Source organism: Rosa chinensis, chromosome 2 (genome assembly GCF_002994745.2).
Source record: "Rosa chinensis cultivar Old Blush chromosome 2, RchiOBHm-V2, whole genome shotgun sequence".
NCBI lineage: Eukaryota > Viridiplantae > Streptophyta > Magnoliopsida > Rosales > Rosaceae > Rosa > Rosa chinensis.
In genome coordinates, this window is record NC_037089.1 from 85,431,557 (window position 1) to 85,445,214 (window position 13,658).

A 13,658-nucleotide genomic window follows, 5' to 3' on the forward strand; every position below is an offset into this window, starting at 1 on the left:
GATTCTATAGATATAACAGCATGTTTAAGGTTAGATTATAATAGAAATAAAATTGAACTAGCCTGATTATATAGACCATAAGGAGCATAAACATTAGTTGTTGGCAAGCTCATAGTTGGAAATTGCTGCATATTAACTAGATTAAGAATCTAAGTCCTTGAAAATGATAATAATACAAAAATCTTTGAAATTTACCTCATTAATGGTATTAGTACCATTCGATGCAACAAATGGGTGAGACAAGCTTGAATTATGCACTACATGAAGTGATGTGTGTGAAGGCCCTCCACTGATCGGTGGCTTGACTTTTCCTACACAGGTAAATAATAAAAACAATAAATTGATCATACTATAACAGATAAGCATTTTATGAAATGCTTAGAATGTTAAATTACTTACTAGAACCTTGGCCCTTGGGTGCTTTTTTATTTTGTTTCTTCTCCATTTCATCTTTTCTTCTTTTATTACTTATGCCTTTTGGCCACACACCTGCTGGATTTAGTACTGGTGTTTCCTCAAATGAAGTATCATTTTTGTTAGCACCACTAGCAGAAGCATCAGTACAGCTAACCTTAAGAACTCCCGCAATAGATAACTTCTTCATATTCTTTTCAATTAATTCTTCTGCTTCTATTAGTTTCTGCATAGCAATGTCACTACCACTAGTTGTCTCTGCTCCCTTACTAATTATACTATAAGCCTTTCGCATTAAGTATTCCTTCGCAATGTCACCGTTGTTTTCTCCTTGACTTGTACTGGTACACTATTTGCCTCAACTCCTTTCTTTGCATCCTTTGTCCATCTCTTTAGTATATACTGTGTCGGTATTTGAGTAATATTTTTCACATTCAAAACCCTCAAAGCATGACGACATAACCAGCCCATAGATTCGTACATCTGACAACTACAGGAGATGGTCAGATTCGAAGAATTGAATTGGACAATGTACACTCTTTTATGGCCCTCCTCATTAAGCTCAAATGTCTGCAATGTCCCATCACTTCCAACTTCCTCCATCTTCACTGCCAAGCTAGCGATAAACTCAAACTCAAATAAATTATAAATTTTTCGAGTGTAGACCATACCAGCTTGCTTCTTAATTCCACTACTTTTTGCAGCCCTAGTAGGTATTCCGTTATTGCATCGAAAAGTCTCTTCCAATTCACTTGAACGCATTTGTTCTGCCTGTTTATCATAATGATGCACAAATTCAGTGAGACTTAGTGTTTTAGTAGACATGAGGGTAAACACATTGTTTGTGCTCTCACTTCTTTGTGTAGATAATATTCCGGCAGAAAATGTATCCTTGCTAAATAATGCACACCATTTTTCACGAAGATTATAGAGTGTCTGGAGCCATGTGTTCCCTGCAAGGTCAAACTTCTGTATTATTTCATCCCAAGTAGAATCAAATTCATCTTCTGTCACACGTCCAAAAAGCAACTTCTTGAAGAGTTCACCAAAATCAGAGTTTCTGTACAGCCAATTCAAGTTTTGTACTGCATTCTTTGATATGTGCCACAAGCATAAACGATGACGGGTCTCAGGAAAGACCTTCTCAATGGCATTTGCCATTGCCTGAGATCTATCAGTAAAGATAGTCTTGGGTTTCTTACCCTCCATCGCTTCTAAGAATGTCTCAAATAACCAAATAAATGAAGCAGTCGTCTCATCTAGCAAAAATGCACAACCAAACAACACATTTTTCCAATGGTGGTTAACCCCAACGAAAGGAGCACAAATCATGTTATACTTATTGGTTCGGTAAGTAGTATCAAATACTACTACGTCCCCAAAGCATTCAAAGTCAATTTTTGACTTCCCATCTCTCCAGAAAAAGTTTGTCATTCGATTTTCTTGATCCACTTGCACGGTGTAGAAAAACATAGGATCTTCAATTTGCTTTCTCTTGAATAAATTGATCAAGCTTTGAGCATCCCCTGCTTCAAGCATAATCATTCTATCTCTGCTTACAAAATTGTAGCAGTCAGTCTTTGTAAATCCAACATTTTGAGATCCCCCAACTTCTTCTGCTAAATATGAATATGTATTTATCGTACTCATACCTGCGGTTTTCATTGATCTAATCACCCCCTGATGAGCATTTGAAACTTTTCGATTGGAGCGCAAAAATTGTCTTTCTTCTAGCTCTGCAAGCTTATGGTTGTGTTCAGGGACAAAGAGAGTCGCTTTCCATAAATTGTTATCTTGCAATCCAAATCGAATTTTTGCTGTGCAACCAGTTCTAATGTCCAGCCTATCTGCCTTTTTCACTTCCGAAGGATCACTATCTAGTTTAAAACCTTCTTTTGAACAACAATAATTAACTTGCTTCACAACATTGTTGGTTTTCCTCCTCTGCATTATCCGAACACTAAACCCCATTCTAGCACCATACTCACAGTAGAGGTTATATGCTTCTTCCTCACTATTCACAATCACTCCATACAAGTCATCATCATTACTAGTTTGACGATTCACAAACATTGAATCTTTTCCCAAAGCAGTTCCCATGCTATGTTCTCCATCGTCTTCTATGTCAATTAATGTAGGCATGTCAATTAATAAATTGGTGTATATATATTGTGTAATATGTAGCTACAGTAAAAGAACAAAGAAATTGCTCAAAACAATTACACAGAAGCACGAATCAAGATGAGTATCATAACATGCCAATAAATATAAGGACTCCACCATCATATTAAAGAATAGTATTTCAAACTTGTGGTGCAAACAATGTGAAAGTAGTTCATAATAATCGGAGCAAAAACACTGAAGCAAGTATGTAAAAATTGACTAATAAATTATTTAGTAATTCACTCCAATCAATCATCTATATAATAGAGGGGTGTCGATTTACTCTAGAACACAACTCCTAAAAGAAACCAACAAAACAATAGGAAGAAGGACGCACCAAACTAATAGATTGAAGAGCCTAAGCGAAGTAGCCGGGGGGGATGAGCAAAGCAAGAAGCTAGCTATGTAGCTTGGGGGAAAAGAGAAGAAAAATAAAAAGGAAAAAAAAAACGAGCAAAGCAAGAAATTGTTGCAGCAACGTGCAACAACAGAAGCAAAAAATTAAACCCAATTCAAGAGAAAAAAAAGAGACGAGTAGAGCAAGAAGCTATGGCAGCAACTTGCAACAATAGAAGCAACAAACTAAACCCAAAGAAAAGAAAAAAGATGAGCAAAGCAAGAAGCTATGGCAACAACAGAAGCAGCAAATAAAACCCAATTCGGGAAGAAAAAAAAAACAGAAGCAAGTAGAACATGGAAGAGAAAATGGAAGCAAGCACATGAACTTTTACTATAAACGCAGTTGGAACCAATTAGAAAAACACATAAATAAGTTCATAAACTTGTACCAAATACATACATATCAGACTCATGGCAGCAACTTGCAACAACAGAAGCAACAAACTAAACCCAAAGAAAAGAAAAAAGATGAGCAAAGCAAGAAGCTATGGCAACAACAGAAGCAACAAATAAAACCCAATTCGGGAAAAAAAAAACAGAAGCAAGTAGAACATGGAAGAGAAAATGGAAGCAAGTACATGAACTTTTACTATAAACGCAGCAAACGCAGTTGGAACCCAATTCGAAAAACACATAAATAAGTTCATAAACTTGTACCAAATACATACATATCAGACTCAAAATAACATGAATGAACAGCTTTGTTTACCTTGATTATGATCATCGTATGCATCTCTACTCATTGTTGGAGAGAGGAAGTTGAATCTTTATAGAAAGATAACAAGATTGTAGCAGCGAATTCTCGGGTTGATGAGATAAACAAATTTATCTAGGGTTCCTTCGAATAGTGTTTGCATCAGTTAACGATAGCTGTTAACGTTTAAGATTATTGTTTTTTTTTTTATTTCACGTTGGTTTTACTGCAGTAGGAGGTAGGGTAATTTGCTATGATATGAGGTGTTAAATAAATCCACGTGGCGTTATTCTATTGGGTTGGTAGACCATATGTCAGGCTGACATGGTTCTACTGGAGGACAGAAAAATTTCTCTATCAATTGATGGGAATAGTTATTATAATGATTTTAGTCTCGTAAAATTAACCTAATACCAATAATAATTTAAATCATAACCTATATATGAGGGCTGAGATTAGAAGATAGAGCTCAGGTTGCAAGATTATTACCTTGTGTAGTCTGACTTGGATTGTTCAATTTGCATTGCAGCCCCTATAGCGCAACAGTTCTCCTGCCAAATCCCCAACAAGGAAAGCTGACTGTTTAAGGCTGATCTTATATTTGAAGAATACAGTAAAGTCCCTGCCCTGATATTTCTAGTTTCCATCACTCTACAAGACAATTCATTGACTTGTATAATCCTGAGTTATTATATATATATATATATATATATATATATATATATATAGGTTAACTACAAACTAGTATTGGAGCAGCTATTTATTGATCTTATACATATTTAACTAGTGCATGTCTGTGGAATGCCACCCTCTTATCAGAACTGTTTCCTCTTCACATTGTTCAGAAAATCCTTTCTATTCCCCTTAGTCCCCGAAATCATGAGGATAGGTGGATTTGGGGTGGTGATAAAAGAGGCCGGTTCACGGTTAAATCAGCCTATCATATTGCTCGGGATCGGATTCTTGGAGATTCATCCACACCTAACCCAAGTGTTGCACTTTGGCGTCAGTTGTGGAAAGCGCCAGTCCCAGGTAGTGTAAAGATCTGTGCATGGAAAGCAGCCTCCAATGTTCTTCCTACTCGGAGTAGGCTTCGTGATCGTGGTATTGATTTAGATACCCAATGCCCTCTCTGTGATGAAGAAATAGAGACTCCTTTGCATGCGGTTCGAGATTGTCCCCATGCTACTAGTTTGTTTCAGGGGGCCAACCTCCCATTATACACGACCCCTACAAGTGTTGCAAACTGGCTATTGTTAGCCTCTTCGTCGAGTCCTCGGTCTTTTGACTATTATTTGATGATTTTGTGGGCTATTTGGAGAAATAGAAACGCTAAAGTTTGGGAGGGTGATTTTAAACAAGCGTCTCAGATTGTTCCAGTGACTCTGGGTTGGTTGGAAGAATTTAAAGCTGCTCGTTCTTCTAACCAGTCGGGTTTGGCTGCTAGGCCGGTTAAGAGGTGGACGAAACCTCCTTTGGGCTTCGTTAAACTGAATGTTGATGCTGCTTTTGATCAAGGCTCAGGTCGTTCGGGATTAGGTGGGGTGTTTAGGGACCATGAGGGAGCTTTTCTTCATGGTTTTAGGCACTCTATCACGTTGGCTCACTCAGCTCGACATGCGGAGCTGCTTGCTCTAGTTCTAGGAGTGCAGTTGGCTATTGAGCATAATCTTACCCCCTTGATTGTGGAAACAGATTGTTTGGATTTGGTGTCCGGAATAGCGTCTGCTGCACTAGATGGGTCGGAACTCGGTTTTTTGTTGGAAGATTTGCGGGTTTTGTTGCTTGAGGCGTTGGGAGCTCGTGTCCTCAAGGTTGGAAGACAGGCCAATGGTGTGGCTCATGTCTTGGCTCAGGAGGCTAAGAATGTTGATTTTCAAATAGATTTCTTCTCATATCTTCCTCCGTCTGTGGAGGCTATATTAATCTCTGATTGTAATGATTCTCAATCAATGAATTAGTCTTTCATCCCCCTCAAAAAACTAGTGCATGTCTGTGGTTATGATATTTAGGGCTTTTGAGTTCAATCCTGAAGTTGTGCTTCGTTATATGTAGTTATGGATTTCGGTCTTACATAGATCCGATTCAAAGTTGAAGTGGGAGTAAAAACGCAAATTTACTATTTTCTTGGAGTTTTAAAGCAGCAATCCGTAATGGTAAAACAGTGCATGCGCTTTTGCTATATTTCTATTTTCTTGTATTTTTGGTTGAATCTTTTTTCTTATTTAGAAAGTTTGTATATATCCTGAGATTTTTCTGAATTATCAATAAAGTCTAATCTCCTTCAACTTAAAAAAAAAAAAAAAAAAAAAAAAAAACACGCGAAGTTACTGTTTTGCCCTTCATCTCTGCTCTCTTTTGCTGTTGTGCCCCTGCTATCTCATTTGTCCGTATATCGCTTGCCCTGCTTCGAACTGAAGTGAGATAGAGATTCTACACCCACTCGACTTGGTTGCGCAGAACCAGAACCTGAGGAAGGAGAAGAATCGCCCAGACTATTTGGTTTGATCCATTCTGAGTCCTTGATATTACTCTGAAGAAGAATCACCCAGATGGTTTTGCTGCGTTTTGTGGATGCATGCATGTCATCTTCTTCGAAACCAAGCATCAATTTGATCTGAATTGGATGCTTCTGCTCTAAGTTCAGGTTTTGAGGAAGAAGCTATCTTCACCGTTGTGACTGCAGGTACTTCCTGCTGTTTCTTCAATACTGCTTCTAATTAAGTTTGTGCTTTGTAATCTCTGTATTATCTGCAGTGATTGATTCTATGCTTTCCCGCATGAAATTTTGATTTTTTCTTTTTCTGTCGATAGAATGCGCTTTCTTGGAAATTGTTCTTACTTGCCTCCGATATGCTTTGCCTTCTTAGTTAAGGTCAACCTCCTGAACTCATTGTACGTTATTGGTGGTGTGGCTGCTCTGCTTTTTGGACCGACAAGTTACCTGAAGTGGGCACTATCAACAGCTTCCAATAGGTAGGCTTCTCTATCTGGATCTGTTTTGTAGTTTACAAAATGAATGAAAGTTATTGCCTTTGTGGTATGCCGTATGCATATGAGGAAATAAGGAAAAAAAATCGAAGATATTTAATTCTATTGATACAAGTTTTATATTATGCAATTGGGTGCTTAAGTTGATTGAACTACTTGGCTGCACCATAAACAGGGGAGTAATTAGAAAGAAAAGGAATTTACTTATTCTAAGCTTTAACTGGTAGAAAGAAGGCCAGTTCTAGCTTCGAACTTATCTTTATTGTTCAATATGAGGTAAATTAGGTTTAGATAGCTGTATTTAGTGTCCAGTCTAGTACTTTCATTCAATCTGTTACTTTAAAATTCTGTTTTCAATTTTTCATTCATCAAATTTTGATGAATTTGCTGATATCCAATCTGTTTCACTGAGCTAATAATATTTCTTATCAGTGTTTTGCTATGCATGTAACTGATTAGTCCTGGAAATAGTTCTGATACTATTCATACAATCTCAAGGTGACGGGAATCAGTTTGGATATCTCTGTTACTCTGTAGCCTATCTCCAATTTCTGTGGGTTTTAAATCTTGGTTGAACTCATACAATCTCAATGAAATTGGCCCTTTTGAGTGGATTCAGTTTGGATAGCTCTGTTACTCTGTAGCCTGTGTTTGCGATTTTCTACGGGTTTTTCAATCTTGGTTGAACTCAGTACAACATCGCAGTATACACATGATATGGCAATACGTGAAAAGAGATGAAAGATTGAAAGAAACCCAAAAACAGTAACCATTGTAAAAAATTAGGAAGGTTCTCATCATTCAGAGTGGATGAGATTGACAATGACCTACATATGATGGAAACTGGAAATTTCTAAGCCAAAAGAGAAAACCGTTTTTCCAAATGGTTAAATTAGTTCGATTTTAGTCAAATTCATCTGCACATGTCAATTTGGTTTTGCACGACTTGGGAAAGTTGAAGACTTTTCCTGGTTTACTTGCTTCCCTTAACCATTAGGAATTAGTCTTGGACTTTCCCATTGGGAATTGAACTGTCCATAATGTTTTTACAGAAAACACAAGACTGGACTATCAATATGTTCTTCAACTATGAAAGGCACAATTTCATAGTACAGTTAAATTTTTGCATATGATTTGGAATTTCGGTTTTTCAGATATATGATAGCTTTAGAGAACTGAGAAGAAACATCTGGTTTTTTTAGTTTCTCACCATGGTTACTTGAATACCTATTAAAACTGCAAATAGTTCCTGCTTTATTTGGTCGAATCAAATATATGCTTCACATTTCCCTCATTTTCTTGGTTCTGTGTACATCTCCCAGTTTCAAAATTCTGGCCGAAATCTATAATCTTTAACACTTTTAAGGACCTCCATTGCTTTGATTCTTTCTTTCTTTCTCATGTTCCTTACTGTGTACTATTCTTTAGGTAATTACCTTGTGAAACACTGCATGCCAAGTTGTCTACTAAAGTTTACCCCTTTGAGCAATTTCACAAAGAGAAGACAAGCTGCCATTGTGTATACACATATATGTATCTCCTTCATATTCCACTAATAACAGAAAAATGATAGAAAAAAATAGTCATGTTCAGTATTTATGGTGTACTGATGAAATTTCTGTCTGTCAATCTGTCATTGTTTGATGACAGACTAACAGATTGAAAAACTGAAAGTGGAGCAATCTAAGCTCTACTTGAGGAGAAATGGGTTCAGACTGACTGGCAATATGGACAAGCTCATTCAACAGATTAAGGAGCATTTAGATTCTAGGGTAACATCATTCACTTTAGTATCCTTTCGGAGATATGATATCATTCCCCTCAATTTTTGTTATCAAGTTTGTTTATGTTCAGGATTTTGAATGATGGAGGTGAGAGGTGAGAAAAAAAGAGGAGAAAGTTGATACAAGCAAGAAAGAAACTCCCCTAATTGACAAGAAAGTTGACAAGGATCTACTGCAGGTATATTTCCAGAGATGTTCTTGCAACTTTGGGTTTTTTTAATTGTGGAACATTTGTATTCTCTGTTTATCAATGAACTTATGACAACCTTGGCTTTTGTTGTTTTTCTATCTAAAACTGGCTTTTAGGTTCTTCGCCTGGAATCAAGTCGGCCACAGTAGGGTAAGAAGCAATCTTCTATGTGTGTATTTGTTTTGTGAAATCAATACAGAAATTTAAGTAGCTTTTGTTTTATTTTGAGGTTGAAGATATGAGATTGATAATCCATAACTTGGGAAATTTTCTCTCACACAAGGATGTCAAGGTTAGAATCTTTAAATTTGCTGTTTCTCTTAACCATTCTATTCTTGGCATCTTTGTTCATACGTTGGTTTATCTTTGTTCCTCTCACACATTAATATCTGCCCCCAAAACTTTCATTTAAAATCGAAAGTTCTAAATTTAAATGATTTATTATCCACTTAATATATATGATTCTTTTGCATGTAACTTTTTGGCTAATTTGCTATCCTTCTGCACCTTTGCACTGAATAGATTGAATTCACTTTCAGTATTAGTTCCCTTCTCTTTGCGTTTGGTTGATACTTTCATGCACTTCTGCAAAGTATCTGCCTACCGAAAAACCAGAGTAGTTGTGTAGGTGAAAGTGCGAGGGTTTGTTGGTAGACTAAAGAAACATATGTAGTTGAGCTAGAAAGGAAATAGCTTTCTCAGTTTATATATGATTAATTAAGCACTGATAGAAACTGTTGGGTTGTCTTGCTACTCATTACTGAAAAATTTCCCTGCATGCAGCTTTCGGATTTTATATTGTAGGTAAAAGATTTCTATACTTATATGCACCGTGCCAGTCAGATATGTGTTTGAAATATCTGGTTTTTCTTGAGTTCGCATGTAGAATCACGCTTATATAATCCATTTGGTTATTTTAAAATGGTCTTGATTGAGCAAAAACATATCAACTATTTTGAAGGGCACTGATAACATGTTAAGCTTCTTTCAATCTCTAAAATTGATTAAGTATCCACTAGCTGTACAACTTTTACCACAGTCTCTAACCTCTTTATTGGTTCTAGACTTCTACATAAACCGTGAATAACTACTATGTTATGATTGGATATGAAAATTATCTCATAAGGTCACCTGATTTCACTTTTGCTGACCGTGATTGAGCTTAAAGGATTAGACCAATTGACGTGGAATTGGCAAGATTTTAGTACTTTTGCCGGGATTTTCTTTTTTGAATCGTCTCCCACAATGTCTTGACCATCAGCCTAAGCCCGTATTATACTCTATACTAAAACCCAAAAGGGGAAATCACTACTCATTCCGCAAAAGGACAAACAAAATGGATAGTTCACTGACCCTTCTACCCCTCTCTTGCCTACTTTTACGGATATATCCCTCCAGCTGTTCAATTTCTGTGACACCGACTGGTCAGCAGTGTGGCACTGCGTCTTTGCTCCACAGAAGACAGTGTGTGACAGAAAGAAAGAGAGTGAGAGAGACATAGCGAAGAAGTTTCAAACTTCTTTCATATTGCAAGATCAGCAAGATCCAATAAACTGGTTGATGTGATTCCTCTACTAATTATAGCAAGGTATGCCAATTATATATGAACCTCTTTTGTTTTGGTTGGTTGTTTCAGTTCCTGTTTCTTTCTCTGTTTGTTCCAGCTATGGTGATTATGGGATAGAGCCAATTGAAATTGGGTTAGTTACTGCCTTCCTCAGATCCTTGAATCACCAATACCACTTTTCCAGAATTTGTACATAGTTCTGTAAAAACTTGAATTAAATTTTTTAAACTTTGTTGCCTCAGTGATGGTGATGGATTCCAAGTTTTGGCTTCTGTTTGATATTCTTAAACTTGCTCTGAGATAGTTGAATGTATTACATATTTCTGTAAATATGTGTACACTGAATTTTCAAGAGGCTCCTTCTGTCTCAGAACAATATTTCAATGCATGTACAAATTTTTGATGCATACACATAATTTTCAATTCATAAATTCACAATCTAAATAGAGATCCAAATTCATTTTTATATATTGAACTGGGATTCCAGATCAGTTCTCTGCAACATTCGATTATTCATGAGAATCTAGGATTCGAAATCAGTTCTCTGCATATGCATTTGATCCTTGGCTTCATAATCTGCATATACATTTGATCCTTGTCCGGTCTTTTTTTTTCCTTTAATTATAGTGATGAACTTTCAGTTTTTATAAAAGTGTTTAGATAGGTGTCTTCTGTCAAAGGAGTTTCTTGCTTCATGTACTTGTAATCCCAAGGTTACTTTCTTTTGAATGCATGTACTCAGGGTGTGTTCTGGTAATTGGTGCAAAAACTTGGTGATGCTTTGGTTTACTTTTTAGCCTGAAGTTGAGTTAATGCACGTTTGTTTTCATTTGGTTGGTATGTGTATGAGAGATTCACCTGTGTGATGTAAATGCAGATGCTATTGTTCTTGGTCGACTAGATACAGTACAATATATATCTAGATCCCATATATAAAGTGCATGATTCCTGCATTATATATATCAGGTTCATTAAATGACACATTTTAAAATGAAAAAACTAGCTTTGAATTAGCTAATCATCTTCACCGGGTGCCATACTGCCATTTATTTTAAATCCTTAGTCAATTAAGATTTGTATGAGTGTTTGTTAACGAAGTGAAATTCTATACACTGACACATGTTGCCACACACCTGCCTTGATGGCTATAACACACAATCAGTATTTTTATACGTCTGAGACTTTGCATAGATACAGACTGAACTCTCAGCATTCTTGCCAAATGCCTCTGTAGAGTTAACTCCTTTAGGTTCCATGACATTTTACCTATACTTTCTTTGTTGGCATTCTTTTTATTTTAGCTGCGTTTTTTCATGTGCCTAGCAGCTTCATCTCTCGTACCTAGCTTTTAGGTATCTCAACTTTCTTCTTCTTTGCTTTGCTTGCTTCTGTTGACAACTTTTGTTTCATTACTCATACATGAATACACATTGGTGTGTGTCGTTGGTGAACTGTGAAGCCTATGCTGTATGTTTGATGAAATGATGTTGTTAGTTGAAACTGAATAAGTAGAGTCAAGAATGCCGATTTTTGGTGAATTGGTCACTCCAAAGTCAATAACTAACAAGCTAGTTAAAACTTACACCTGTTAGGGAATATTCAACGTTGTTTAGGATTTGAAATTACTCTCTATCATTCAGCAATATCCAAAATTATTCAGGATTTAGGAATGCAGGTTTATGTATAGTGCTTCTTAAAATCAGAAGCTTCAAGTTCACCATCACTAATTTCCAGCCCCTTCTATTCCTCTATTCATGCAGCTTCAGAGTAACTGTTGTTATAGAAGACGCGTCTGATGAGGGCACTGTTATTATAATGAGAAAACAAGAGCTTTTTGGAACTGCATGCAAGGATCTCATCCTGAAGAAAAACTATAAAGATCCATAAATACTGCCACCAGAAATCTTGCAAACAAGGGCAGATTAAACTGCTGAACCTTAAACCAGGGACTGCACAAAACTTCATCGTGAAAGGGGTATTCCATGACACTCAGCTATTCCCTCCACCAGAGGAAAGTGGTCCTTTTAGTTCAACACCAGACCAAGTTTCAACAATGAAAAAAAGGAACTTCCACTCAGTGAGGAAGCAGCTGTTTGCGTCAGTGCCTAACAAAAGTACAAATAGGTAACTTCTTTCCTCTGTCCAAGTCTTTAGCATAATGTATTTTGTAGTTTCAACACATGCAAAGGGTCTGTTTCTTATATAGTATTGTGCATTGAATTGATTCTCCCTCATAAGCTGAGAACTTTCGTAATACCTGTCCGTTAGCTGAACTTCATTTTAAATCCCTACTTACATCTTTGAGGACAAAATGACAAAAACAGAATACTAGCTGCATCTGGTAGGTATGAAAAAAGCATGAGAATCTTAACTGAGTAGATATGAAAAAAGCATGAGAATCCATTTTATCACACAAGTGAAGATAAGCTGAAGTATCTGCTTAAGCATGAGTCACCCAAGACAATATAAAGAGGAAATTAAGAAAAAAATTTAGTTGTTGGAATGAATATTTCCACAAAGAACAGTCATGTTATCTAATAGGCAGAAGCTCAAAATACTTGCTTATCCTATGACACATATAATCTTTTTGGTTTTCAAGCCTAAAGTCTTCAATACGTCCCGTATCTGTATAACCTGAATACTATAGGCCAAACACTGTTTACTCTTAAAAGATAGTCACCCCTTCCAGTTCACACTAAACCTTCAGAAGCTATACATGCATGGGTAAGGAGTTACAAAAAGAAATAAAAATAAAACATGCATGCATGCAACTCCTGAATTTTTTCCAGCAAGGAAAAAATTGATAGAGCAATGACTCTAGCTAGGTATAAAGAAGTATAGAGGTCCAACTTCTCTTACAAACATACATTATTTGTGTTTATGGTAGGCTGGTTTAAATATGCTGTCCTTCTGTTCGTTTTCCATAAGCTTTCACTGCCTTCATTCTTAAATGTCAATCTGAGATTTCAAATCAGCAATTTGTATGCATATGCAATTCTTCACTCCACTTTCTTGCTAGTATAATTATTTTTGACTTCTAGTGACAGCCCCTCAAATGAGAACGACGCAACAGACATGACGGAATCAACTGAAGACACATCAAGAGGAGTTGATGCAAATAGTTGGTTCTAACTACAAACATAACACTTGCTAGGCCTAACCATTTTTTAAAATATGTACATAAAAACCTACTTTGGTTTGCATATCTGGTTAACATATCAGATTTTGGAACCTGAAGAGGATATTTTAGTTATTTATTTAATGTTTCGGACGTTTGAAATTGATATAGTTAGACACTTAACACCTGCAGCATCGCGTAGGGGTTGATACCTAGTTTACCATAATACTTGACTTAGTTCAGTACTATGACCAGTTGGTTGAGATACGGATATCAGATTTTGAAAAATGTAAAACCGTAGATATAGTGTATTTCCTAGCTGGGTCATAATTCATAAA

At 36.4% G+C, this 13,658-nt stretch overlaps 1 protein-coding gene and 1 long non-coding RNA gene across 9 annotated transcripts; one reads left to right on the plus strand and one right to left on the minus strand.

The window, feature by feature from the left end:
• Positions 1-708: 708 nt before the first annotated feature.
• LOC112185279 (protein FAR1-RELATED SEQUENCE 5-like) lies at positions 709-2,556 on the minus strand. The gene has a single exon (XM_024323523.1). It carries the CDS (start codon positions 2,554-2,556, stop codon positions 709-711), a length of 1,848 nt encoding a protein of 615 aa, XP_024179291.1.
• A 3,514-nt stretch (positions 2,557-6,070) lies between these two features.
• LOC112184008 lies at positions 6,071-13,488 on the plus strand. 8 transcript variants are annotated; one of them, XR_002930005.2, is made up of 9 exons: positions 6,071-6,356; positions 6,485-6,646; positions 8,312-8,433; positions 8,516-8,623; positions 8,752-8,785; positions 8,872-8,927; positions 10,034-10,223; positions 11,963-12,326; positions 13,244-13,488. It is a non-coding gene; the product is annotated as an uncharacterized LOC112184008 (long non-coding RNA). The 8 variants fall into 8 exon arrangements; XR_002930004.2 differs by having other exon boundaries at positions 6,541-6,646; positions 8,865-8,927; XR_002930003.2 differs by having other exon boundaries at positions 6,541-6,646.
• The last annotated feature ends 170 nt before the right edge of the window (positions 13,489-13,658 follow it).